General features: G+C 41.0%; 1 protein-coding gene across 1 annotated transcript in view; it reads left to right on the top strand.

Moving 5' to 3' along the window:
* Window positions 1-1,532: 1,532 nt before the first annotated feature.
* Window positions 1,533-25,565, top strand: part of LOC109872206 (tricarboxylate transport protein B, mitochondrial-like) — a 32,516-nt gene continuing 8,483 nt past the window's right edge. Inside the window, exons 1-4 of the mRNA XM_020463356.2 lie at window positions 1,533-1,841; window positions 19,468-19,575; window positions 20,113-20,212; window positions 24,335-24,473. Of these exons, the coding sequence (XP_020318945.1) occupies window positions 1,730-1,841; window positions 19,468-19,575; window positions 20,113-20,212; window positions 24,335-24,473 (459 nt within the window). The 5' untranslated portion in view covers window positions 1,533-1,729. The remainder of the gene's footprint in view (window positions 1,842-19,467; window positions 19,576-20,112; window positions 20,213-24,334; window positions 24,474-25,565) is intronic.

The following is a 25,565-nucleotide window of genomic DNA, read 5'->3' on the forward strand; positions in this document are numbered from 1 at the left end:
ATATTTTACCCCTTGCAACTTTCTCACTCATTATTCACGATTCATTCTGGATTATCCGTAATCATGGTAGCATCCACATTAATGTACAAGCATTTAGAAACATGTTTTATTTTTGTTTACAATAAAAATGACAATACATCATGTACCATTCATTTCTATTGGGCACAAAATTATCTGAAACCCAAACAAAACAAACTGCAAGTGCATCCAACACGTTTGTAGAGTCGCAAGATTGATGTAGTCATTGTGTGCTAGGAATATGGGGCCAAATACTTAACTTTTGACTAGTTTATTTATAAGCATCTTTAAAGGTGTCAATCATTTTGATCCCTACCTTTTTGAGAAATAGAAATATAACTTGTTCAACAAAATCTCTTTCTCTAAGCAATTGTATTAGTATAAAATAATATAATTTCCCAATTTTTGGAGCGTACAATATAGCTCAGTATTAGAATTATTTATTTTATACAGTCATTATTGCAAATTTTTATCAATGGTGTCAATAATTTCGGACCCCACTGTATGTCTATGACTAGGCCAGACTACTCAAAGGAAAGCGTTCACTCTCTACTAGCACTGTTCCAGGACCAGTCCTCTGCCACAGTCATGACTCTCCTGATGGTCTGGCTGATGACGGTCTCTGACCAAAATGTCAGGCAATGTTTTTAACTTTGCATTTGCAATAAGCCATATATTTCTATAATGGAGAGAGTGTTGTGACCTAACTTCTGATGCCACAGTCCTGAGGGACACCAGTTGGAGCTGAGGAGCAAAACTGACCCTGGATCAGTGGGGGTAGATATGTACTGCTGCACTTCGACCTCATCTTGGGAACAGCATCCGATGGAGATAGGGATCAAACATTCTGTGTGTCCACCTGTCATAGTAGGGGTTTTGTACACATGTGGCCTTGTGTACAGGCTACATCACTTCAATTCAAAGTAGTATCTGTTCATATCCATTATCAGAATAGAAAAAAATGGAAAACATGTGATTATGTTAAATTATTTGTTCATGTAAACAAAGGTCTAATTTGTAAATGAGGTTAGGAACAAAATAAAATGTTTGTTGTGGTTTTGATATGATGTTTCTATTCATAGCAAGGCAAATAAATCTGTCTCAATATTGTTTTGGTTCTCGTGGATGTAGCATATAGGGATAGATGGATGTCACTGGGGCACAGCATTTGATTGATGGTGTTTTGGGTCTGAATCAACTTTGTACGGCCTTGATCACTTCTCTCTCTCTCTCAACAGCTTGGCAGCAGAGTTTAAGTGGTTAATAACATTATGCTGTCTAATGGGGTTGATACTTTAATTGACATATCTGCGTTTGTTTGCTGAACTAGGGAATTTACAGTATGTTGTGCTAATGTAGTGCTCCACCTCATAGCGAGGTTTGCGCGTGAAAAGACGAGACAGACCCGCCCTTCTGGTGTGTAACCGAACTGCCCCGTCTCTCCTCCCTCGGCTACATGATATATGCGCGTTCTCTCCTAGCACGACTGCCAGCTGTGTTGTAGCCTACTGTCCACATACAGCGGTGGTCTGAAGGCTACACTCAGCATCACTGGTCAGACAGCATCACAGCAAAATTGATCAGTCCTTAGTCTTGGTGTGCATGCACTGAACGTTATAATAACCATCAACTAGTTTTTTTAGGACAAAATAACAGTTTTGCAGACTTAGTTTTATAGCTAGATAGATATTTGTTACATTTATTATTTACAATGGAAGGAAACAGGAAATTAATCAGTCCCTTTCACCGAACACGGTGCCTGGCGGCGGCGGCACCTGGAGGGAAAGCCAAATTAACTCACCCAGGGAAGGCGATTCTAGCAGGTAAGTTTTGTAATCCTTTGTTCAGACACCATCTATGCCAATATATATGGTTTTACTTTTTTGTGATACACGGTTTAATGCTTTTACTTGATAGAGAATCGGCGTGGATGGAGCATCAGCCTGTAGAATAAAGTAACATTGTTTTTCCCGATCATGTCACTTTCACTTGACAGCCAGGGTTTGTAAATGATGTGCTGATGGTGTTTCATTGGTTAGTAGCCGTGCAAGAAGCGAGCGCTTCCATGTCATTGAGTAGAACTGTCATGTTGTATTGTGTTCATTCACAATAAAATATCAAATATATGCTAGTCCTGGTTATTAATATCAGTTTCACATGCAGTGTGTGGATTTCACTAAAGATGGGATTGGCTTGGGCTGCCTGTAGAGCGCATAACAAAATAGTGAGACTGTTTAGTAGCCTACTGGCTTTATCATAAAAATAAAAAAAATTCTACTTAATATGATTTAGAATCTAATCAATATGATTTCAAAAGGATGATTATGAAATTATCTAATGATCCTATCTGTAACTGACAGTGGTAACATGCTATACCCTTCTAATAGTGCAGAGCAGTACTGCCTGGTCATATGAGAGAACACCACAGAACAAACACTCCTCAGTTTCCCCCCTTAGTGGCAGACAGTAACAACTCAGTTAGTTATAAGGACTGGTGAATGCTAAAATGTTCACCTCCTCTTGCATTATGCTATGATAGACAGATCATTCATGTTATTGTGCAGTTTAACTGAGATGACAAAAAAGCATCTGTTGCAGCTCCATCTGTCCGATTAGCAAACCACAGCATTTAGTTCCCACTATGCAGCCCTGTTCTTTTTAGGCAGCAGACACAGTCATTATTATGGGGTGTGTCTTCTGAAAATGACTCCACACTGTGCAATTCAAACCAATAACCCTACAATTGAACTGGAATGCATTTTAAGTAAACCACCCAAAACCACCACGTCCCTCTCTGAAGGAAGACAAAAACAAGCATTGAATTAGGATCAAATATAGAAACCCAAACACTGTGGACTGAAGAATGTCTCTAAAATTAGGTTTGAATAGCTCAGACGGCTACTACTACTAATAGGTAGACAGTGGTGTATATAAACCTGTACTGCTGATGCTATCTATTGGCTATTGAGAGGCTTAAGCCAGCGGTCGGCCATATTGGCACTCCACAGTAGGAGCAGTCCTCCATAGTAATGGGTGGAATTCTACAGTGTTTCAATTAAGTGTTTCAAGGACAAATTTACATGTATTTAAGTATTTACAAAATTACATGTTTTGTTGTTGTAAATTTAAAAAAATATATATGTTTAACTCACATAATATAATTTAAAAGTGGGCATTAAGGTATATGTAATAACTAATGTAGACATTAATAAATGCATTAATTCTACATTAATAAATGCATAAAAATGTTTGTTTTTTGAACATTAGAGGAGTAGTGCTAAGATGGAGGCAAGTAATCTAGTATATATATACATACATCACTGGTATTAGCCTAGTAGCCTTCATCACAGAAACCTCCATTCCTGTGAGGGATACTGGTGAAGTGTACCGAACAAAAAATATAAACACAACATGTAAAGTGTTGACCCCATGTTTCATGAGCTGAAATAAAAGATCCCAGAAATGTTCCATATGCACAAAAAGCTTATTTTTCTCCAATGTTGTGCACAAATTAGTTTACATCCCCGTTAGTGGGCATTTCTTCTTTGCCAAGATAATCCATCCACTTGACAGTTGTGGCATATCAAGAAGCTGATTAAACAGCATGATCATTACACAGGTGCACCTTGTGCTGGGGGACAATTAAAAAGTCACTTTAAAATGTGCAGTTTTCTCACACAACACATATCAAACACATGTATTTTTTTTAAAGGCACATGTAGCATACATATCAATACATACACACAAACTATCTAGGTTAAATAGGCTTTATGAAAGCAGGTTTGCTGTTTATTTGAGCAATAAGAGATGGAACGGAGTTCCATGCAACAATTGCTCTATATAATACTGTATGCTTTTTTTGAATTTGTTCTGGATTTGGGGACTGTGAAAAGACCCCTGATGGAATTTCTGGTGGGGTAAGTGTGTGCGTCAGAGCTGTGTGTAAGTTGACTAGGCAAACAATTTGGGATTTTCTACTATTTTTGTACTATTTTCTACATTATAGAATCATAGTGAAGACATCAAAACTATAAAATAACACATTGTTAACACATTGTTAAACAAATCAAAATATATTTTATATTTGAGATTCTTCAAATAGCCACCCTTTGCCTTGATGACAGCTTTGCACACTCTTGCCATTCTCTCAACCAGCTTCAAGTGGTAGTCACCTGGAATGCATTTCACTTAACAGGTCTGCCTTCTTAAAAGTTTATTTGTGGAATTTCTTTTAGGGGTGGTATACATTAGATAGCCCTATTTGGTAAAAGACAAGTCCATTTTATGCCAAGAACAGCTCAAGTAAGCAAAGAGAAACAACAGTCCATCATTACTTTAAGACATGAAGGTCAGTCAATGCGGAAAATTTCAAGAACTTTGAAAGTTTCTTCAAGTGCAGTTGAAAAAAAACATCAAGCGCTATGATGAGGAATGCCACAGGAATGGAAGACCCAGAGTTACCTCTGCTGCAGAGGATAAGTTCTTCAGAGTAACAAGCCGCAGAAATTGCAGCCCAAATAAATGCTTCACGGAGTTCAAGTAACAGACACATCTCAACATCAACTGGTCAGAGGAGACTGTGTGAATCAGGCCTTCATGGTCAAATTGCTGTAAAGAATCCACTACTAAAGGACACCAATAAGAAGAGACTTGCTTGGGCCAAGAAACAAGAGCAATGAACATTAGACCGGTGGAAATTTGTTCTTTGATCTGCAGTCCAAATTGGCGATTTTTGACGTCTTTGTGAGATGCGGTGTGTGTGAACGGATGATCGCCGCATGTGTATTTCCTACTGTAAAGCATGGAGGAGGAGATGTTATGGTGTGGGGGTGCTTTGCTGGTGACACTGTCTATTTAGAATTCAAGGCACACTTTACCAGCATGGCTACCACAGCATTCTTCAGCGATACACCATCCCATCTGGTTTGGGCTTAGTCCCACTATCATTTGTTTTTCAACAGGACAATGACCCAACACACCACCAGGCTGTGTAAGGGCTATTTAACCAAGAAGGAGAGTGATGAAGTGCTGCATCAGATGACCTGGCCTCCACAATCCCCGACCTCAACCAAACTGAGATGGTTTGGGATGAGTCAGACCGCAGAGTGAAGGAAAAGCAGCCAATAAATGCTTAGCATATGAGGGTACTCATGCAAGACTGTTGGAAAAGCATTCCAGATGAAGCTGGTTGAGAGAATGCCAAGAGTGTGCAAAGCTGTCATCAAGGCAAAGGGTGGCTATTTGAAGAATCTCAAATATAACATTTATTTTGATTTGTTTAACACTTTTTTGTTTACTACATGATTCCATATGTGTTATTTCATAGTTTTGATGGCTTCGCTATTATTCTACAATGTACAAAATAGTAAAAATAAAGAAAAACCCTTGAATGAGTACGTGTTCTAAAACTTTAGACCGGTAGTGTCTAAATATCAGCCCTCTGATTACAATGACGAGCAAGATGTGCTGATCTGTTCTGGGCCTGCTGCAGTTTAACTGGGTCTTTCCTTGCAACACTTGACCACGCGACTCGACAATAATCAAGATAAGTCAAAACTAGAATCTGCAGAACTTGCTTTTTGGAGTCAACCATTGAATATATATGTTTTGACCATGATAATTTACAATCTAAGGTAATGCCAAGTAATTTAGTCTCCTCAACTTGTTCAGATCTGCCCTGCGGTACACCACACGTTACATGTTTGACATTAGAGAAGCTTCCATTAAAGAAAACCCTTTGAGTTCTATTAGATAGACAGCTCTGAATCCATGATATGGCAGAGGTTGAAAAGCCATAACAAATAAATGTTTTCAACAACATGTTATGGTCAATAATATCAAAGGCTGCACTGAAATCTAACAGTACAGCTCCCACAATCTTCTTATTATCAATTTCTTTCAACCAATCATCAGTAATTTGTGTCAGTGCAGTACATTTTGGTTGCCCTTCTCCATAACCATGCTGAAAGTCTGTTGTTCATTTGTTTACAGAGAAATAGCATTGTATTTAGTCAAACACTATTTTTCCCCCAAAAGTTTGCTAAGACATGGCAGCAAGCTTATATAGGTCTGCTGTTAGAACCAGTATTTGTATTTGTATTTATTATGGATCTCCATTAGCTGCTGCCAAAGCAGCAGCTACTCTTCCTGGGGTCCGGCAAAATTCATTCAGTTATACATTTTTAAAAACACAATACATTCATAACAGATTTCACAACGCACTAAGTGTGTGCCCTCAGGCCCCTACTCCACTACCACATATCTACAATATAAAATCCATGTGTACGTGTGTATATAGTGCATATGTTAGCATGTGTGTGTAAAGGCTGCTTTTGGGTAGCGGAATTACTTTGGCTTCCCTCCAGGCCTGGGTACAAATACTTTCCTCTAGGGTCAGATGAAAGATATGACAGATAGGAGTGGCTATAGTGTCAGCTAACATACTCAGTAGCTTTCCATCTAAGTTGTCAATGCCAGGAGGTTTGTCATTATTGATCGTTAACAATCATTTTTCCACCTCTCCCACACTAACTTTACAAAATTCACACCTGCATTGCTTTTCTTTCATTATTTGTTTTTCTATGCATGAAAAGGATTGCTCACTGTTCGTTGTTGGCATTTCCTTCCTAATCTGCCAACTTTGCCAATGAAGTAATCATTAAAATAATTGGCAACATCAAATGGTTTTGTGATGAATAAGCCATCTGATTCGATGAAAGATGGAGTTGAATTTGTCTTTCTGCTCATAATTTCATTTAAAGTACTCCAAAGTTTTTTGGAGCTTCTTCATGAGCGGACAGCTTGACGAAAACCAGCCAATATTCAGGTCCTCAAGAAAGTAGACCTCTGTTTACATCACATACACTATCAAGCATTTCACACATATTATTTAGATACTGACTGTTAGCACTTGGTGGCCTATAGCAACACTCCCCAAAAAAGGCTTTTGTACCAAGTGAACCTGCAACCACAACACATAAGATCTTCTCTAAGCATTACAGGGATATGGCTCTGAATATATACAGCAACACCTCCCCCATAAGCATGTGTGTCTCTTCTATAGATGTTTTATCCTTGTATTGCTACTGCTGCATAATCAAGTGAGTCTCAAAAATGGCTAATATATGAATGTTATCTGATTAGCAAGTTGTTGATTTCATTAACCTTATTTCTAAGGCTACTTATATTAATATGGGATATTTTCAGCCCTTTCCTGGGTAGCTTATCAGAGATAGACATAATATGGAAAAGAGCAAACAAAGCAAGAGAAAAATATATACATCCAGCAGTCCATTAATCAATTGGGGTGTGTGTGTTCATGCGGGATTGAAGTTACGAACCCATAGGCTTGGCTCTCTCATCCCTTCCAGGCTTCTGGGAGGGTGGACAATGAGCCTGTCACAGCGGATGTATGTCCCCACGCAGCTTTCATGTCTGGGATAAGTTCTTTCCTCTTCTGGCGCACAGCTTCAGGATAGTCCTCATTGAGGAAGATCCAGTGCATTCGGAAAGTATTCAGACCCCTTGACTTTTTCCAAATTTTGTTACATTACAGCCTTATTCTAAAATTGATCAAATAGTTTTTTCCCCTCATCAATCTAAACACAATACTCTAAAATGACAAAGCAAAAACAGCTTTTTGTATAAAAAACAACAACGGAAATATTACATTGTACATAAGTATTCAGTCCCTTTACTCAGTACTTTGTTGAAGCACCTTTGGCAGCGATTACAGCTTCCAGTCTTCTTGGGTATGATGCTACAAGCTTGGCACACCTGTATTTGGGGAGTTTCTTCCATTCTTCTCTGCAAAAACTCTCAAGTTCTGTCATTTTGGATGGAGAGCGTCGCTGCACAGCTATTTTCAGGTTTCTCCAAAGATTGTCGATCAGGTTCAAGTCCGGACTCTGACTGGGCCACTCAAGGACATTCAGAGACTTGTCCCGAAGCCACTCCTGAGTTGTCTTGGCTGTGTGCTTAGGGTCGTTGTCCTGTTGATAGGCGAACCTTTGCCCCAGTCTGAGGTCCTGAGGGCTCTGGAGCAGGTTTTCATCAAAGATCTCTCTGTACTTTGCTCCGTTCATCTTTCCCTCGATCCTGACTGGTCTTCCAGTCCCTGCCACCAAAAAACATCCCCACAGCATGATGCTGCCACCACCATCCTTTCACTGTAGGGATGGTGCCAGGTTTCCTCCAAACATGACGCTTGGCATTCAGGCCGAAGAGTTCAATATTGGTTTCATCAGACCAGACAATCTTGTTATTCATGGTCTGAGTCCTTTAGGTGCCTTTTGGCCAACTCCAAGCGGGCTGTCACATGCTTTTTACTGAGGAGTGGCTTGCGTCTGGCCACTCTACGATAAAGGCCTGATTGCTGGAGTGCTGCAGAGATGGTTGTCTTTCCATATGATTTCCAATCGATAGAATTTACCACAGGTGGACTCCAATCAAGTTGTAGAAACATCTCAAGGATGATCAATGGAAACAGGATGCACCTGAGCTCAATAGCAAAGGGTCTGAATACTTATGTAAATAAGGTATTTCTGTTTTTACATTTTAATAAATGTGTAAACATTTCTGCAAACCTGTTTTCGCTTTGTCATTATGGGGTATTGTGTGTAGATTGATTTGTATTTTTATTTTATTTCACCTTTATTTAACCAGGTAGGCTAGTTGAGAACAAGTTCTCATTTGCAACTGCGACCTGGCCAAGATAAAGCAAAGCAGTGCGACAGAAACAACAACACAGAGTTACACATGGAATAAACAAGCGTACAGTCAATTACTGTAAAAAATACAATTTTTTTACAATAGAAAAAAAGAAAGTCTATATACAGTGTGTACAAATGGAATGAGGAGGTATGGCAATATATAGGCCATAGTAGCAAAGTAATTACAATTTAGCAGATTAACACTGGAGTGATAGATGAGCAGATGTTGATGAGCAGACGATGGTGTGTAAGTAGTGAGACTGGTGTGCAAAAGAGCAGCAAAGTAAATAAAAACAATATGGGGATGAGGTAGGTAGATTGGGTGATGAGGAAAATGTTTTATTTAATCCATTTTAGAAATAAGGCTGTAACGTAACAAAATGTGGAAAAGTCAAGGGGTCTGAATACTTTCCAAATACACTGTGTACATTCCTCTTAAGTTCTTGACTCTTTCCAGAACAGCTACCTTGTCCTTGAACGTCAGGAACGTGACCACTATTGGCCTGGGCCTGTCACCTGGGCTGGTGGTGGGTTTTCCAGTCTCGTGGGCGTGCTCAACCTCAATCTTCCTGTGGTCCATCTTCAATTTCTCAGAGATTATTTCCCTCACTTTGTCGTCAGTCTCGTGGAGATTCTGCAATCCCATCACAACCATGTTGTTCCGCCTTGATTGTCCCTCGACAATCTGTCATTGTTATCATGGATTCACACGCAGAACTGATGTCCTCTCTCAATGACTTACAGATTTCTGTCATCTCGCCATACTCCTGTTTCAACTCATCGAGGTGACCCTGGGAGAACGGCAAATTGTTCTTCAGGACCTAGACCTTTCTGGTCAGGTTGTCCATTATTTTATTAGTTGAATCCACCAGTATTTGGACAAATACTTGAAGCTATTTGCTTGTTGTTGTAACAACTGCTTGTACAACTATTTTTGTTCATTTAAAAAATCCTTTGCGTGTGATAGAGACACCACTGCCTTCAATGGTACTCCCACTGGCTTTAGTCTTTGTAATGGTAGCTTAGCAACGTAGGTTACGCTGTTACTCCACGCAGTTCCAGACAGGGCAGGTCACAAGGAAGATTGAAAACAACAAACGGCAGGGATCTAGACAGCCACAGACCTGAAACAATCCACTGTCCCAACCACAATGGCTAACCGCGTTCCGGGCTGCGTTCAAGCTCTCAAGAAAACCTTGCTAGCTTGATAGACAGCTAGCTAACAGCTAGGTGGCTAGCTAGCAACTAGGCTAGCTGCTACACCAAATAGCTTCTCAGACTTGGCCTTGGTCGGCAGGATCACTGGACAGAGACTAGTAACTAGTAACAACTGATGCCAACTGTGTGGCGGGATCCAAACTAAAAGGTTAGCTAGCTACTAAGAAACTTTCCAATACACTTTCAAAACAACAAACCGAACTCAAAATAAATAAATAAATAATTTTATTTGTAACATGCGCCGAATACAACCTTACTGTAAAATGCTTACTTACAAGCTCTTAACCAACAATGCATTTTTAAGAGTTAAGAAAAATATTTACTAAATTAACTAAAGTAAAAAATATGAAGAACAACAAAATAAAAACAATGAGGCTATATACAGGGGGTACCTGTACGGAGTCAATGCGTGGGGGTATAGGTTAGTTGAGGTTATTGAGGTAATATGTACAGTACCAGTCAAAAGTTTGGACACACCTACTCATTCAAGGGTTCTTCTTTATTTGTACTATTTTCTACATTGTAGAATAATAGTGAAGACATCAAAACTATGAAATTACAAAGTAGCCACAGAAACCATCTAAGTGACGCTCATCTGCATGCTCGTTGTCATCACCAGGGTCTTGACCTGACTGCAGTTCGGTGTCTTAACCGACTTCAGTGGACACATTTTCACCTTCAATGGCCACTGGCACGCTGGAGAAGTGTGCTCTTCACGGATGAATCCTGTTTTCTATACCGGGCAGATGGCACACAGCGTGTATGGCGTTGTGTGGTTGAGTGGTTTGCTGATGTCAACTTTGTGAACAGAGTGCCTCATGGTGGCGGTGTGATTATGGTATGGGTAGGCAGAAGCCACGGACAAGGAACACAGTTGCATTTTATCAAAGCAATTTGAAGGCACAGAGATACTGTGACGAAATCCTGAGGCCCACTGATATTCATCCACCTCATGTTTCCCCATGTCGCAAGGATCTGTACACAATTCCTGGAAGCTGAAAATCTCTCAGTTCTTCCATGGTCTGCATATTCACCAGACAAGTCACCTATTGAGCATGTTTGGGATGCGCTCTGGGTTGATGTGTATGACAGCGTGTTCCAACTCTCTCCAATATTCAGCAACTTCGCTCAGCCATTGAAGAGGAGTGGAACAACATTCCACAGGCCACAATCAACGACCTGGTCAACTCTATGTGAAAGAGATGTGTCACGCTGCATGCGGCAAATGGTGGTCACATCAGATACTGACTGGTTTTCTGAGCCACGCTCCTACTTTTTTCTTTTAGGTATCTGTGACCAACATATTATGTATTCCCAGTCATGTGAAATCCATAGATTAGGGCCTAATATATTTATTTACATTGACTGATTTCCTTATATGAAGTGTAACTGTAATAGTGGTTTACCCTCTGGATGAACTAGGTTACATTTGACCTCATGACTTTGGTACCGCAGGTTTGTGCAAATGTTTTTTTTATCTGTCCAAATACCTTTCACAACCCTAACAGTCTATGGTGCCATTTCATAAACAGTCTATCCTGACTCTCCTCCTCTCAGCCATTGGTAAATATAAAATGAGGCCATCAATCAAGATTTTAGATTTGAGAAACCTACCTGGCCTCCTCCCTCCCATCCTATCCTTTCACTCAGACTAATCAGACAAGCTGGCCGGGAACGCTAACAGCCAAAGGAACAGGCTACTCTCTCTGTCAGCCAAACTCTAATTTAACCTGTTTGTTCTAGTTGTACACTCCACTCCTCTTAGCCAGTTGATCACTGCTTATCTGTAGAATATTTTTCTTTCTCCCCATCCCTGTTTTTATTACAGTCTGAATCTATGGGTGCAAATTTAAGGGGAGAACAAGGATATTTTGTTACGTAGATTAATATCTTGTGTGTGTATGTCTAGTTTAAAAAAAAGGTTAAATAAAAATTAATACAAATGTATAGTATATGAGTGTGTGTGTTGAAGTCACAGTGTCATACCCAAGGACCTGATCTACTCAGCGAGATAAAAGTAATCAGGTAAAGTGCTCTTGTGTCTAATTCTGACCTGAGATATTACTCAATGAACAGCCAAGCAAATGTTTAACTATACCAAGAAGATACAGAATCCTCCTGACACCCAGTTTGACAGTTAATAAATCGGACTAGCACTTCTCTCAGTGCCTAGACATTGAACCACAGATATTTCCGGTGATGGAAAAAGCACTCAATTGTCACAATTTAGTAAAAGTAAGGACACCTTAATAGAAAATGACTCAAGTAAAAGTAAAATTCACCCAGTAAACTACTATTCGAGTAAATGGCTAAAAGTATCTGTTTTTAAATGTACTTAAGCACAGTGGTGGAAAAGGTATGACATCGCCATGCTTGAGTAAAAGTAAAAGTAAATGCTATACATCAAATTCCTTATATTAAGCAAACAACAATCAGGAGCACACTTCAACCCTCAGACATTACTTACAAATGCCGTATTTGTATTTATTGTATCCGCCAGATCAGAGACAGTAGGGATGACAACGTGTTATATTTATAGGTTCGTGAATTGGACCATATCGCTGTCCTGCCTGAGCATTCGAAATGTAACTTTTGAGTGTCAGGGAAAATGTATGGGAGTAAAAAGTATCTATGTATTTTTGGAATGTATGTAGCACAGTGAAAAATATAAATAGTAAAGTACAGATACCCCAAAAAACGACATAAGTAGTACACGACTGGCTATATCTGGTTATTTTTCTCTACACTTGGAGTGGTAAGGAGGAGTATGTGTGTATGCGAGAGATTGTGAGTGTGTACTGCTTGTTTGGTGTCAGTCTTTGTTTAGTAACTGGAGTACATATCCTTAATTAATTTCATAATTAATCAACTTTTGTGTTTCTATGTCAAACGGCGTTGTTATATTTCAGTCTTCTGTGATGCATATAAAGTGTAATATTGGGATGCAAACTCAAAATGTAATACATTTCAAATCTATATCTGAAATGAAACAGGTGTCTTTTTTTAAAGCCCAAAAGCATGTGTGTGAGGTGTATACTCTTGACTACCAAGAAACACTCCGTGTGACCCTGATTTAACCCACTGCAGTAAAAGGTTAACTCAGGGCTGTAATAAAGACTACAGCCAGTTGGACTCAGTATGACTCTACAGTAGTTTGACTCCACGTGTGTGGTGTCATAACTGATGTAGCTTAGCCTTTGAGAAATATTCCACTTTTGGCACTGGTGTAATGCAGGAAGGGGTGAAAGGGTGGAGTGACTTTTGTATGTGTACATGTGTGGTTGTATAGGTCTTGTATAGGCCTGGAGGGGGGAAGTGACATGGACAGAATAGAGAAAGTCGTAGCTTAATGGAAGAAAAATCCTACATCTCTTACAAACCCAGACAATGGCTTTGAGGCACATGATGGGTGTTTGAGCTCCTTCTACTCCCTCTCCTGCACTCCTAGCAGCTAATGGCAATGGGTGATGTTGAGAGGTGGAGGCTGTTGATATGAGGCATTATTGGCCTCTGGGATGAGAGCTTTAAATGGGTTTCTGGTTCTGATGGGTTTTCTATGTGTGTGTGTGCGTACGTGTGTTCATGCTTTGTGCGTGCGTGCGTTTGTGTAAGTGTGTGTGAGGTTTGAGAAAGTACTTTTGTATTGCTCTGTGCTTGCATGGTTGTCTGGAGCAACATTTCTCCCTCTCTCTCTCTCCCTCTCTCCATTTCTCTCTCGCCCTCTTTTTTACTTTCTCTCGTGCTTCAGTTAAGTTCTTTGAGTGGCTGTCTCCTCTCAGACTCAGAGGGCTTGTCAAAGTGTGCACTCACTCCCTGCTCATTCACACGCCACTGCACCCAATACACTAGGTAATAGACTCTACACACTCTCCCTGAATCTGACTCACGACCCACCAGCGCCCTCGGGGGCAAAACGTCAAATCACGAAACCCCTGTTGCCCTTCCTGTCAGACACATACACTCTCTCTGCCTTTCATTTTATCTTCCACTTCTCTCTCTCTCCCCCTCTCTCTCTCTCCCTCTCTCTCTCTCTCTCTAGTCTCTGTTGTTAAAGAATACATTTCATTTTAATATGACTAGCTTGGATAAGTAAGAATATATTTAAAGAATACATCATGTTCCCGTGTTTAGTATTTTTTGTGGTCTTACACATTATGGTGTCCTGGTCCATAAACTGTGGGGTTGCAAGATTGGGTTATGTTTATTGTTTGCTAGGTCTGGTGATTTTGAAAGTTTGTTTTTCTCAGTGAAGTTCTCATCAGGAGCAGATGATATGGCCACCACTCATTAGAGTTACCTCAACAGCAGGCAAATAGATGGCACTTCAGAGGTCTTCTCTATCGCCCTCTCTGCTCTTGCACTTATTTTCTCCCTTGCTCGCTCTCCATTTGTTGATATCCCCTTTCTTCACCATTTTCTGTCTTACTCTCTCTATCTCAACCCTCTTTATCTCTATTTTCCTCTCCCTATCTCTCTTTCCCTCTATCTCTCTCTCTCTCTGTCTCCCTCCCTCTCTCAGTCTGTCCCTCTGTCTCTGTCTCTGTCTCCTGTCTCTATCTCCTGTCTCTATCTCCTGTCTCTGTCTCCTGTCTCTATCTCCTGTCTCTGTCTCCTGTCTCTATCTCCTGTCTCTATCTCCTGTCTCTATCTCCTCTCTCTCTCCTGTCTCTGTCTCTGTCTCTCTCTGTCTCTCTCCTCCATGGTTGATCTAATAGTGTGTAATGGTGTGGAGGGTTCCTATTGGTTGTTTGGCTGGGATGTGTGTCTCTACTGCTGGGCTGCAACCTGTCCACTCAACCAGGCTCAAGACAATACATGTTCTGTATTTTGACGATCAGTCCCAGTGGTGTGTGTGTGTGTGTGTGTGTGTGTGTGTGTGTGTGTGTGTGTGTGTGTGTGTGTGTGTGTGTGTGTGTGTGTGTGTGTGTGTGTGTGCACTGAGTGGCTGTGATACAAGCAGGAACCCAGCTGTGAAGTCAGAAGGGTGTTGATTAAACTATACACTGCCTACAGAAAGTATTCAAACCCCTTGACTTTTTCCACATTTTGTTGTGTTACAGCCTGAATTAAAAATGAATTAAATTCAGATGAGTTTGTCACTGGCCTACACACATAATACCCTATAATGTCCAAATGGAATAATGTTTTTTGTTTTTACAAAAATATGACAAATTAATGAAAATTGTTAAGTATTCAACCACTTTGTAATGGCAAGCCTAAATAAGGTCAGGAGAAAAAATTTGCGTTTTTAACAAGTCACATAATAAGATGCATGGACTCGGCACTTGGTGTGCAATAATAGTGTTTAACATGATTTTTGAATGACTACCTCATCTCTGTACCCCACACATACAATTATTTGTAAGGCCCCTCAGTCGAGCAGTGAATTTCCAACACAGATTCAACCACAAAGACCAGAGAGGGTTTCCAATGCCTCACAAAGAAGGGCACCTATTGGTAGATCGGTAAAAATCCAAAAGTAGACATGGTGATGTTATTAATTACACTTTGGATGGTGTATCAATACACCCAATCACTACAAAGATAGAGGTGTCCTTCATAACTCAGTCGCTGGAGAGGAAGGAAACATCTCAGGGATTTCACCATGAGACCAATGGTGACTTTAGAACAGTTACAGAGTTTAATGGCCTTGATAGGAGAAAACTGAGGATGGATCGTCAAAGTTGTAGTTACTCCATAATGCTAAACTAATTGACAGTGAAAAGAAGGAAGCCTGTACAGAATAAAAATATTCCAAAACTTTCATTCTCTTTGCAAAAAGGCACTAAAGTAATACTGCAAAAAAATGTGGCAAAGCAATAAACTTTTTGTCCTGATTACAAAGTGTTATGTTTCAGGCAAATTCAATAAAACACATTACTGAGCACCACTCTCCATATTTTCAAGCATAGTGGTGGCTGCATCATGTTATGGGTATGCTTGTAATCGTTAAGGACTGGGGAGTTTTCAGAAGGAAAATAAATAAATGGAATGGAGCTTAGCACAGGCAAAATCCTAGAGGGAAGCCTGGTTCAGTCTGCTTTCCACCAGACACTGGGAGATTAATTCACCTTTCAGCACGACAATAACCTAAAACACGGCTAAATCTACACTTGAATTGCTTACCAAGAAGACAGTGAATGTTCCTGAGTGGCCAAGTTACAGTTTTGACTTAAATCTACTTGAAAATCTATGGCAAGACCTGAAAATGGTTGTCTAGCAATGATCAACAATTTATTTGACAGGGCTTGAAGAATTGTGAAAAGAATAATGTGAAAAAAGAAGAAACCCGCACACTGCCCTTGATAGCAACACTGCTCTTTAACAAGCTTTACGTATCGACCTCAAGGCCTTCGTCAGAGCTTTTGTGAGTTTTTTTCAATTAGCATCCTTATGTAGACATAGCTCCACCCACATCCATTCAATGCATCAAATGGGGTTGGAGTTGAGGGAAAATAAGTACGTTTCACCAAATATAACAATGTGTATTTCATAAGTATTCGAATAAAGTGTGTATATAAAACATATTAAACACGTCTGTAAAAACACAATGAGGACATCGACACATCAAACAAGTTTTCATAAATCATTGGGTACAGCGTGAGAAAAATGTCAGAGTAATCTCAAATGGTGGCATCAATTCATAATTCATTTTATTCAACTGTTACTATGCACCTGCAAAAAAGATAGCTCAGATGTGCGAGTGCCTTTTGAATTTTGAAAAGAATAATGGGCAAATGTTGCACAATCCAGGTGTGGAATACTTTTGAGACTTACCCCAAAAGACTCACGGCTGAAATCGCTGTTTCTACAAAGTATTGACTCAGGGGTGTGATTACAGAACTATAAATTGTATATTTATGGATTTAATTTTCAATACATTTTCAAATAAATTTAAATTTTGAATTCAAGCTGTAACAAAATGTGGAATAAGTCAAGGGGTATGAATACTTTCTGAAAGCACTGTAAATCTGCTTTGTAAGGGTGGAGTATGTGTGTATGTGTGTGTGCGTGAGGGATGGTTGTGAAAGAGAATGATTTGTCGATGGGTTATATAGAGTAAGGGTGGACAGGTTTGGATGGGCTCTATTTAGGTTGAGAGTTTGAATCATATCACAGACAATTTTCGCATTATTAGCAACTTTTCAACTACTTACTACTTTTTAGCTACTTTGCAACTACTTAGCATGTTAGCTAACTCTTCCCCTAGCCACAACCCAAATTCGTAACATATTGTACTAATTGTAATTCGTAACATATCATACGAAATGGGTGATGGACATCCACAAATTAATACATACCAAACGTAACATATCATACTAAATTGAGTGTCTCGGATTTCCTTACAGAATAATATAAAATGCTCTGAGACCAGGTTGTTTACCAAAAGGATTTGTTGCAGATAAAAAATCAAGTAGTGCACACAAAATGTATTTTTTTTCGCTTAAGTTTTCATGTACCTAATAAAAATGTCAGTGTCAATGTGTTTCCATAGCATTTGCCTTAAATAGCAAATGTGCCTACTCTGGTCTTGGCATGTGCACTCTAGATTACAGCTTGCAGATCAGACTGGTCTCATAGACTAGATGTAACGTAGTAAATCCAGGAGACAAATTAGTATGATATGTTATGGTTGGTATGGTTACATAAGACAGAAGGTTACTTAAGGTAAAAACATAAGGATAGTAGGTTGCCTGTTCGAGTCTCATCACAGACAACTTTATAATTTCAGATAATTAGCAACTTTTCAACTACTTACTACTTTGTAACTACTTAGGGTGTTAGCTATCCCCTCCCCTTCCCCTTCCCATAACCCTAGCCTTAACCCTTTAACCTAACTCCTAACCTTAAGCCTAACCCTTAACCCCTAGCCTAGCTAACATTGGCCAGCTAGCTAATGTTAGCGTTATCCACCTAGCTAACGTTAACCACAACAAATTGGAATTCGTAACATATCATATGTTTTGCAAATTTGTACCATATAGTACATTTAGCACATTTGTAACATGACACTGCTTCACCAATAGCCTACACATGTAAAACTGTAGTACTGTCTGGAATGAATGAAGCCTATTGTAGACATACTGACCTGTACATCCTGGGTCAGTGTGTTAGTGTGAAATGTAGTAGACCTCATGTGATCTGCTGAACCTTACTTAACACTGGGATTAGAGGAATTAGAGCAGTGTGTGTGTGTGTGTGTGTGTGTGTGTGTGTGTGTGTGTGTGTGTGTGTGTGTGTGTGTGTGTGTGTGTGTGTGTGTGTGTGTGTGTGTGTGTGTGTGTGTGTGTGTGTGTGTGTGTGTGTGTGTGTGTGTACAGGGATCATGACGTAGCTTTCTAGACTGTTGTACAACCTTATCTTGGCTGAGGGAAATACTGTGCAAATACATTAAGCCCTTCTGAATACTCTCACTCAACCATACATCAATGAGTAATTTAACTGAAATATAACCAGCAACCACTTAAAATCCTTCTATATCTTCTGTATATGTAATGGGTTAAATATATCTCCTATCACCTCCAGAATAATGTAATTCTAAGTGCTGCAGGGAAGAGATAGAGAGGTTTGGCCTACAATAACGGCAGAAGTTGGATGGATGCCAAGCTGTCACACAGTTGGATGACATATCTGAACCCTTCCCATTATTTCTTTATACAGATGGGCCTCTGGGATTTGAATGTGAGTGTGTGTGTGTGAGAGAGAGAGAGCGAGAGAGTGAGAGAGAAAGAGAATAAATGAAAATGGGGTAATTCTGTGTGTCATTGAGCTAATGGAGGGCTTGGCCTGTGTAATGGAGCCCCTCCCTCTGGACAGAGCAGATCATTTAATTAACGTCAGCCTTCTCTCCCCCCTCTCTCCTCTCCTTCTCGCCCTCCCTTCCCTCTTTTCTAAGTGACTCATCTGCACATAGTGCTGCTCTTAACACTCTCATCCCCATCCTCTGAACTAATCCACAATATAGAGCTGTCCAACATCCTACATCATTCATTCATTCTTTTGTTCTTCGTTTATTGGATCTAATAGCTACAGGTTCATGCATAAAGAAAACGGCTCCATCCATCTTTATCCAGTACATTACATTCCTCTCACACTCTCTGGGCTTTTAAGGTTCACGGATGGCAGCCATATTTAGGGTTATTGTTACGATCCATGATGTACTGGCTCTGCCCAAAGTGAATGCCTGCTTTAGCCAGCCTGTCATTGTAGAAGGCAATTAGTTGGCACCAACAGTCTGGTACCAAAGACTAGCTACCCAAAGATTCACAAAAGGAATCTTCTGGTTGATAAGATGTAGCTGACCAATGCTTTCTGTTTTCTGCATAGTTCAGACTCATTCGCTACAAAATGACGATGACATACAGAACCCCAGCAAGCACAGACGGTTCGACAACGTTTGCGTTTGGTTCAAGTCTGATGCCATTTACATTTACAGTAACTAAATGTCGCTTTCCTTTCTGTCCATCTCATTCTACAGATTGTAAAGCTTTATCTGACCTCCGCTCTGTGTTTTCTACAGGTGGTATAGCAGGGGGTATAGAGATCTGTATCACCTTCCCTACGGAGTATGTGAAGACTCAGCTACAGCTGGACGAGAAGGCCTACCCTCCAAATTACAGGGGCATCGGTGAGTGTCTGTGTGTGTGTGTGTCCTCTCACCCGGCAACACAACGACTTTCTCTATCCATCTCCCTTCATACCTCTCTACCTCTTCTTCCCCGATGCATCTAACCTTTCTGAGATACAAGGTCGCCAGTGTGTCGACCAAATCAATTCATCTCCATCTATCTCTATCTCTTGCTCACGCTCCATTTCTTATTCTCACTATCTCGCTCCCTCTCTCTCTTTCTCTGTCCCTCTTAGGATCTAATTATCAAATTACCCATCATCCTCAGGTGCATTAGTGATTCTGGCAGGCTGTCACGCTACTTGTTTGTATGACACACACACACACACACACACACACAGTCAGTCTGGCTTCTCTTGGCTGGAGCTCTGAGGATCTGAGACCATCTTAATGAGCCCTGCACACAGCTGTCTCTGCCTCATACTAAATAGCTATGTTCATCAAGGAGTTCTCTCTCCATGTGTGAATATGAAGTTATTTGAATACTCTCTGTGTGTCCATAGCTGGTTGTGTGTTCATGTATTGATGTGTGTGTAGGTGACTGTGTAAAGCAGACGGTACAGGGTCACGGGGTGAGAGGACTGTACAGAGGACTCAGCTCACTGCTCTACGGATCCATACCCAAATCAGCTGTCAGGTATGTGGATGGCATCTAGCCCTAAACACACACACACACCAATTATTTTGGTCTATTACCCACAATACATAGCTGAAATGTCCCGCTGGTCTTGTGTGTAATTATGTTATTCTTTCCCAGAGATTATATTTATTCCACACACGACCGTTCTATGGAGACCTCAATCTCAGACATCTCTCTTTCTCTGAATGTGTTTGCTTGTGTGTATGTGTGTTACAACGCAGAGCCTGTCTTTAGAGTGGACAGACCCAGCCATGCGGAGCAGAGCTGCCAATTCTTGTATCAGTGGAGATACAGAGAGGAAAACCTGTTGGTGTGTGTGTGTGTGAGTAGGTCAGTCAGCCTCGCGGAAGGGCTCAGTAGGGAAACAGTGCATAGAGGACAGGGCAACAAGAGTAGGCCACATCATCTGTCTAGTCTGACAGCTGTGTGTGTGTGTGTGTGTGTGTGTGTGTGTGTGTGTGTGTGTAAGTGTGTGTGTGTGTGTATGCTTTACATAATTGGGTTACGAAAAAAGAAGGGAATGCTTTTCTTCTCCCATTCCCTCTGTCCCCCTCCCCCTACCAATCCATCCTTTTCTCCCCTTTCTCACCATCTCCCCCATCCCATTAGCTGATTGCCTGTTATGTACAGTGTGGAGCAGTGGGGGGAAGGACGGGGAGTGAAGGAGATAAGAGAGTGGTGAGGGTGAGGCCAGAGTGACACTGGGCTTTAGTGGAGAGAGACTGACCTTTTTCATCCTCCCATTTAACTCCACCTGCCTTCTCATCCACCCCTTTCCTTTTTCCCTCATCCTTCCTTTCCCAAATACCTCCCTCCACCCCTCATCTCTTGGCGAGGGGTAACTGACTTTGCAGATAGAGCCCTAATGGGGTTTAGGAGATGTGCCATGGTCTCTGTGACGACCAAGGTGCCTCTGACTCATCCTGGACTTTGGCTGCCGGCCCAGCTATTATCCATCATGTTGGGATGATTTTTAAAAATCTTTCACTTTGAATTGGCTAAAGAGAGGAGGTAGTTTAGCCTTAGCACATTGAAGTAATTTTAATGGGGTGATGTAAGGTATAGTATAGTGAAAAAAACTATACTGCCACTTCCTTGCAGTCCAATTAAGGTGGATGAGAGAGAGAGACCTGTTTCAATTTATAAAGGCATCATTGCCTTTTGTTTGCCAGGCCGTGTCTGTGTTCCTGCAGTACAGAGTATGTGAGTTGTGAAGCGGCTATCACTCAAACAAACAAACAAACAAACAAACATGATTGAGTAGAGACAGAGAAACAGATGCTGCATTTTAATGAACAAAGAAATATGAGGCAAAAAAAAGAGAGCGAAAGAGAGTGAGAGCAAAAGGAGGGGTGGAGGGAGAAGAGATGAGGAAATAGAACAGCGAGACACACCCAGAGATAGAGACAGATCGTCAACGTCCGAGACAGACAAGAAGACATCGGTCAGACCAGAAACTCTCGGGTGAGAAGGCAGAGGCACAAGAAACCTAGCCTCATGAAACCCGCCTGATCTTGCAATGTTTATTTGTCACATGCGGCGAATACAACAAGTGTAGACTTTACCTTGAAACGCTTACTTACGAGCTCTTTCCCAACAATGCAGTTAAAAAGTATAAAATTAACAAATAGATAACGAGACAATAGTAACACAATGAATTAACACAATAAAATATCAGTATTCTTTTTTTTTACCAGGTTACAAGAAAACAAACCTTTAATCAACACTAAGTGGCAAAGTGTCTTTCCTCCCACCCTCCCCTCCTTCCCCTCTCCTCCTCTCTTCCTCCATGGTGTGTTTGGTCCTGAAATCACCACAATCCAATTCCTGCTATAAATAACCTTCCCAGGGAAGGACTCCCTGGCACAGCATCTCCTAACTGATTACAGTGAAACTTAACACACACTCCTGGGGTGAGACAGAACGCTCAGCTCGCTTTCATGGTAGCAGTTGCTGGGCATCTGTTGCTTGCTGAGTCATCAGACTTTATGGCTACATTTTTAAACAAGGATGTGCCTTACCTGCTGGGTAGTAAAACATTCTGCAACATTAGCAGTTTGTTTCACTTCACCTGTGCATTGAACAAAGTAATTTGCCTCTTGCCTCAAATCAAATCAAATTTGATTGGTCACATACACATGGTTAGCAGATGTTAATGCGAGTGTAGCGAAATGCTTGTGCTTCTAGTTCCGACCATGCAGTAAAATCTAACATGTAATCCAACAATTTCACAAGTTCACAATTTCATAAGTGTAAAGGAATGAATAAGAATATGTACATATAAAGATATGGATGAGCGATGGCCGAACGGCATAGGCAAGATGCAGTAGATGGTATAGAGTACAGTATATACATATGAGATGAGTAATGTAGGGTATGTAAACATTGTATAAAGTGGCATTGTTTACTATTGATAGGACTGGGCAAATACTTCTACTAAGATTACTAAGCAGTTGTATGATGCTCAGAGAGGAAACTGGTGTGAAATTCTGCTCATCAGCTGATTAAACCCAACCTGGCTTCCTCTAAGGTGTCCCGTGGAGGTAGAACTCTTTGAAGACTCTTTGTTGTTTCCATATCTCATCCAGAGATATCAGCAACTCTGACCCTTCTCATCTTCACAGTTATACAGTATCAGTCTATGTGTTTTACTGTCACCTAGGTAACAAGGAGCCAGGATAGAGGGATATTCTATAGAGGGTCTAATGAGATTCTAATTATGATTCTAAAACTTTCTAGATTGAAGGTTCTAGTCTGATATTCTAGGAAATTCTAGGATTCGATTTTAGACCAGTGGTCACCAACATTTTCTGAGTCAAGATCACTTTCTGAGTCAAAATGCATGCCAGGAACTACCGCTCTTATTTTTTATTAACATGACTTAAAAAATGTAAGCCTATGCAACAATAACCCATGAAAAACAGTACTGTAGCAATGAGGTTTGTGTAGTAAGCTATAGGCCCAATACATTATCACCACATACTGGCTTTGCTTGAATTTACCTGCCAATGAATTGTTGTTCAGGACATTTTTTAAAAATTACATTAAAACATTTGAGGTAGGCTATATAATCACACCGGTAATCGATCCATTGTTGCATTACTTGTGAGGCACAGCTGAGTGAGCATACATTTAAATAATGTGTTTTTTATTTTACTGGGCTGATGGTGCCTGTATCTGATGGTCAGTCTCAGCCGAGGGAGAGAGCAGCATCCCTCCGCTCTCCCTTTCCTCCACTGACTCTTCCAGCTGATGGCGAACTCGAGTCGCACCACAAATTCATGTTGTTACTCCTGTGAACAGAGAAAGTGAAATATCCCATGATATTAAAAAAGACCCAAGCCGCTAATAATAACAACAACTCAAGCCTATAGATACACTTTCCTACTCATTCATTACTGCCGCACTGCTTGTTGTAGCGCTGAGTGGAAATAGGAAGAACGCGCATTTTATGGGTTATAAAAATGTTGAATACAAAGTGATGACAGTGCTGAGTGAGAACTTAAATATGAACTCACTCATAAAAACAGCAGCTCTTTGCTGTATTCGTTGACAGTCTCTCTCTAGTCATGGTTTTAAACGTTTTGAAAACTCACAGTATCAATTTTGCCATAGCTTTCTTTTATGCCTGCCACGTTACTGCGGACTCGGTCATCTGAGCAATCTGATTGGCCAGTGGTAGCATAGTGCGCTTGATTTCCTCTCCAGGAAGGCAGAGTTTGTACCTTCAGACACATGAAATGGCAACAGTTTGCCTACCCGGCGCGCACGGCAGTTGAATTGGCCGCACCTCCCAGCAACAGCACGCTTTATCGTTGTTTTTTTTACAGAAATGTTTGGCGATCGACTAGAAAATTGGAGATGAACAAGTAGATTGTGATCGACCCGTTGTTGACCACTGTTTTAGACAATATTCAAACTCAAGTCTAGAATCAAGCCTAACTCCTCTTCCTGATATCACTGTACCAGTCTCAAACCTGAGCAACAACAACTCTGCTTGTTATCAATGACTCTCACTCATGAGAACAACATTGATTGAACTAATCGACTGGGCTGTATACTAACATGTTATCTCTCTCCATCTTCCTCTCTCTCGCCTCCCCTCCTCCCCCATCTCAGGTTTGGCGTGTTTGAGTATCTCAGTAACCATGCCCGTGATGAGGCAGGGAAGTTGAACAGCACCAGGGGTCTGTTATGTGGGCTTGGTGCTGGAGTCATGGAGGCTGTAGTCATAGTCTGTCCCATGGAGACTGTCAAGGTATGTCTGAGACGGAGCATCTCTATAGCCTTCTTTATAGCTCTGTCTCCTCTTCCAGTCTCTCTCCACCTCTCCTCTATAGCCTTGTCTCCTCTTCCAGTCTCTCTCCACCTCTCCACTATAGTCTCTCTCCTCCTCTCCTCTATAGCCCCTGTCCTTTTCCTGTCTCCTCCTCCTCTCCTCCATACCCACCTCTCTCTGTCTCTCGCTCTCTCCCCCTCTCCTTTCTTGTCTTTATCCCCCCCACTCCCCTCTCAGATTTGGTGTCACTGATACCCCCTACCCACTGGTAAGGAGTCAGCTGTCTAGCTGATAATTGTTTTGTTCTGAATAGGAAGACCTCATCCCAAATCAGTCTCTATTTGTTACAAATCTAATCCAACAGCTGAATGAGGGATGACCCGAGCCTTCCAGGAATGCATTTCCTTCAATCATACTCTTTAATATTCTCTGAATTAAAGGTCAGACAGACAAGAACATCTCTCGAGGCTGTCTGTCTGCTCTTAGTGCTCTGTCAAACTGATAATACAATAAAGAAAAAAACATGATAATGCTATTTTTCCTGGAGCACAGTTGGGTTTCTCAATAATAGCTGTCTGTCTGTCTGTCTGTCTGTCTGTCTGTCTGTCTGTCTGTCTGTCTGTCTGTCTGTCTGTCTGTCTGTCTGTCTGTCTGTCTGTCTGTCTGTCTGTCTGTCTGTCTGTCTGTCTGTCTGTCTGTCTGTCTGTCTGTCTGTCTGTCTGTCTGTCTGTCTGTCTGTCTGTCTGTCTGCTGTCTGTCTGTCTGTCTGTCTGTCTGTCTGTCTGTCTGTCTGTCTGTCTGTCTGTCTGTCTGTCTGTCTGTCTGTCTGTCTGTCTGTCTGTCTGTCTGTCTGTCTGTCTGTCTGTCTGTCTGTCTGTCTGTCTGTCTGTCTGTCTGTCTGTCTGTCTGTCTGTCTGTCTGTCTGTCTGTCTGTCTGTCTGTCTGTCTGTCTGTCTGTCTGTCTGTCTGTCTGTCTGTCTGTCTGTCTGTCTGTCTGTCTGTCTGTCTGTCTGTCTGTCTGTCTGTCTGTCTGTCTGTCTGTCTGTCTGTCTGTCTGTCTGTCTGTCTGTC

Source organism: Oncorhynchus kisutch, linkage group LG3 (genome assembly GCF_002021735.2).
Source record: "Oncorhynchus kisutch isolate 150728-3 linkage group LG3, Okis_V2, whole genome shotgun sequence".
In the NCBI taxonomy this organism is placed as follows: domain Eukaryota; kingdom Metazoa; phylum Chordata; class Actinopteri; order Salmoniformes; family Salmonidae; genus Oncorhynchus; species Oncorhynchus kisutch.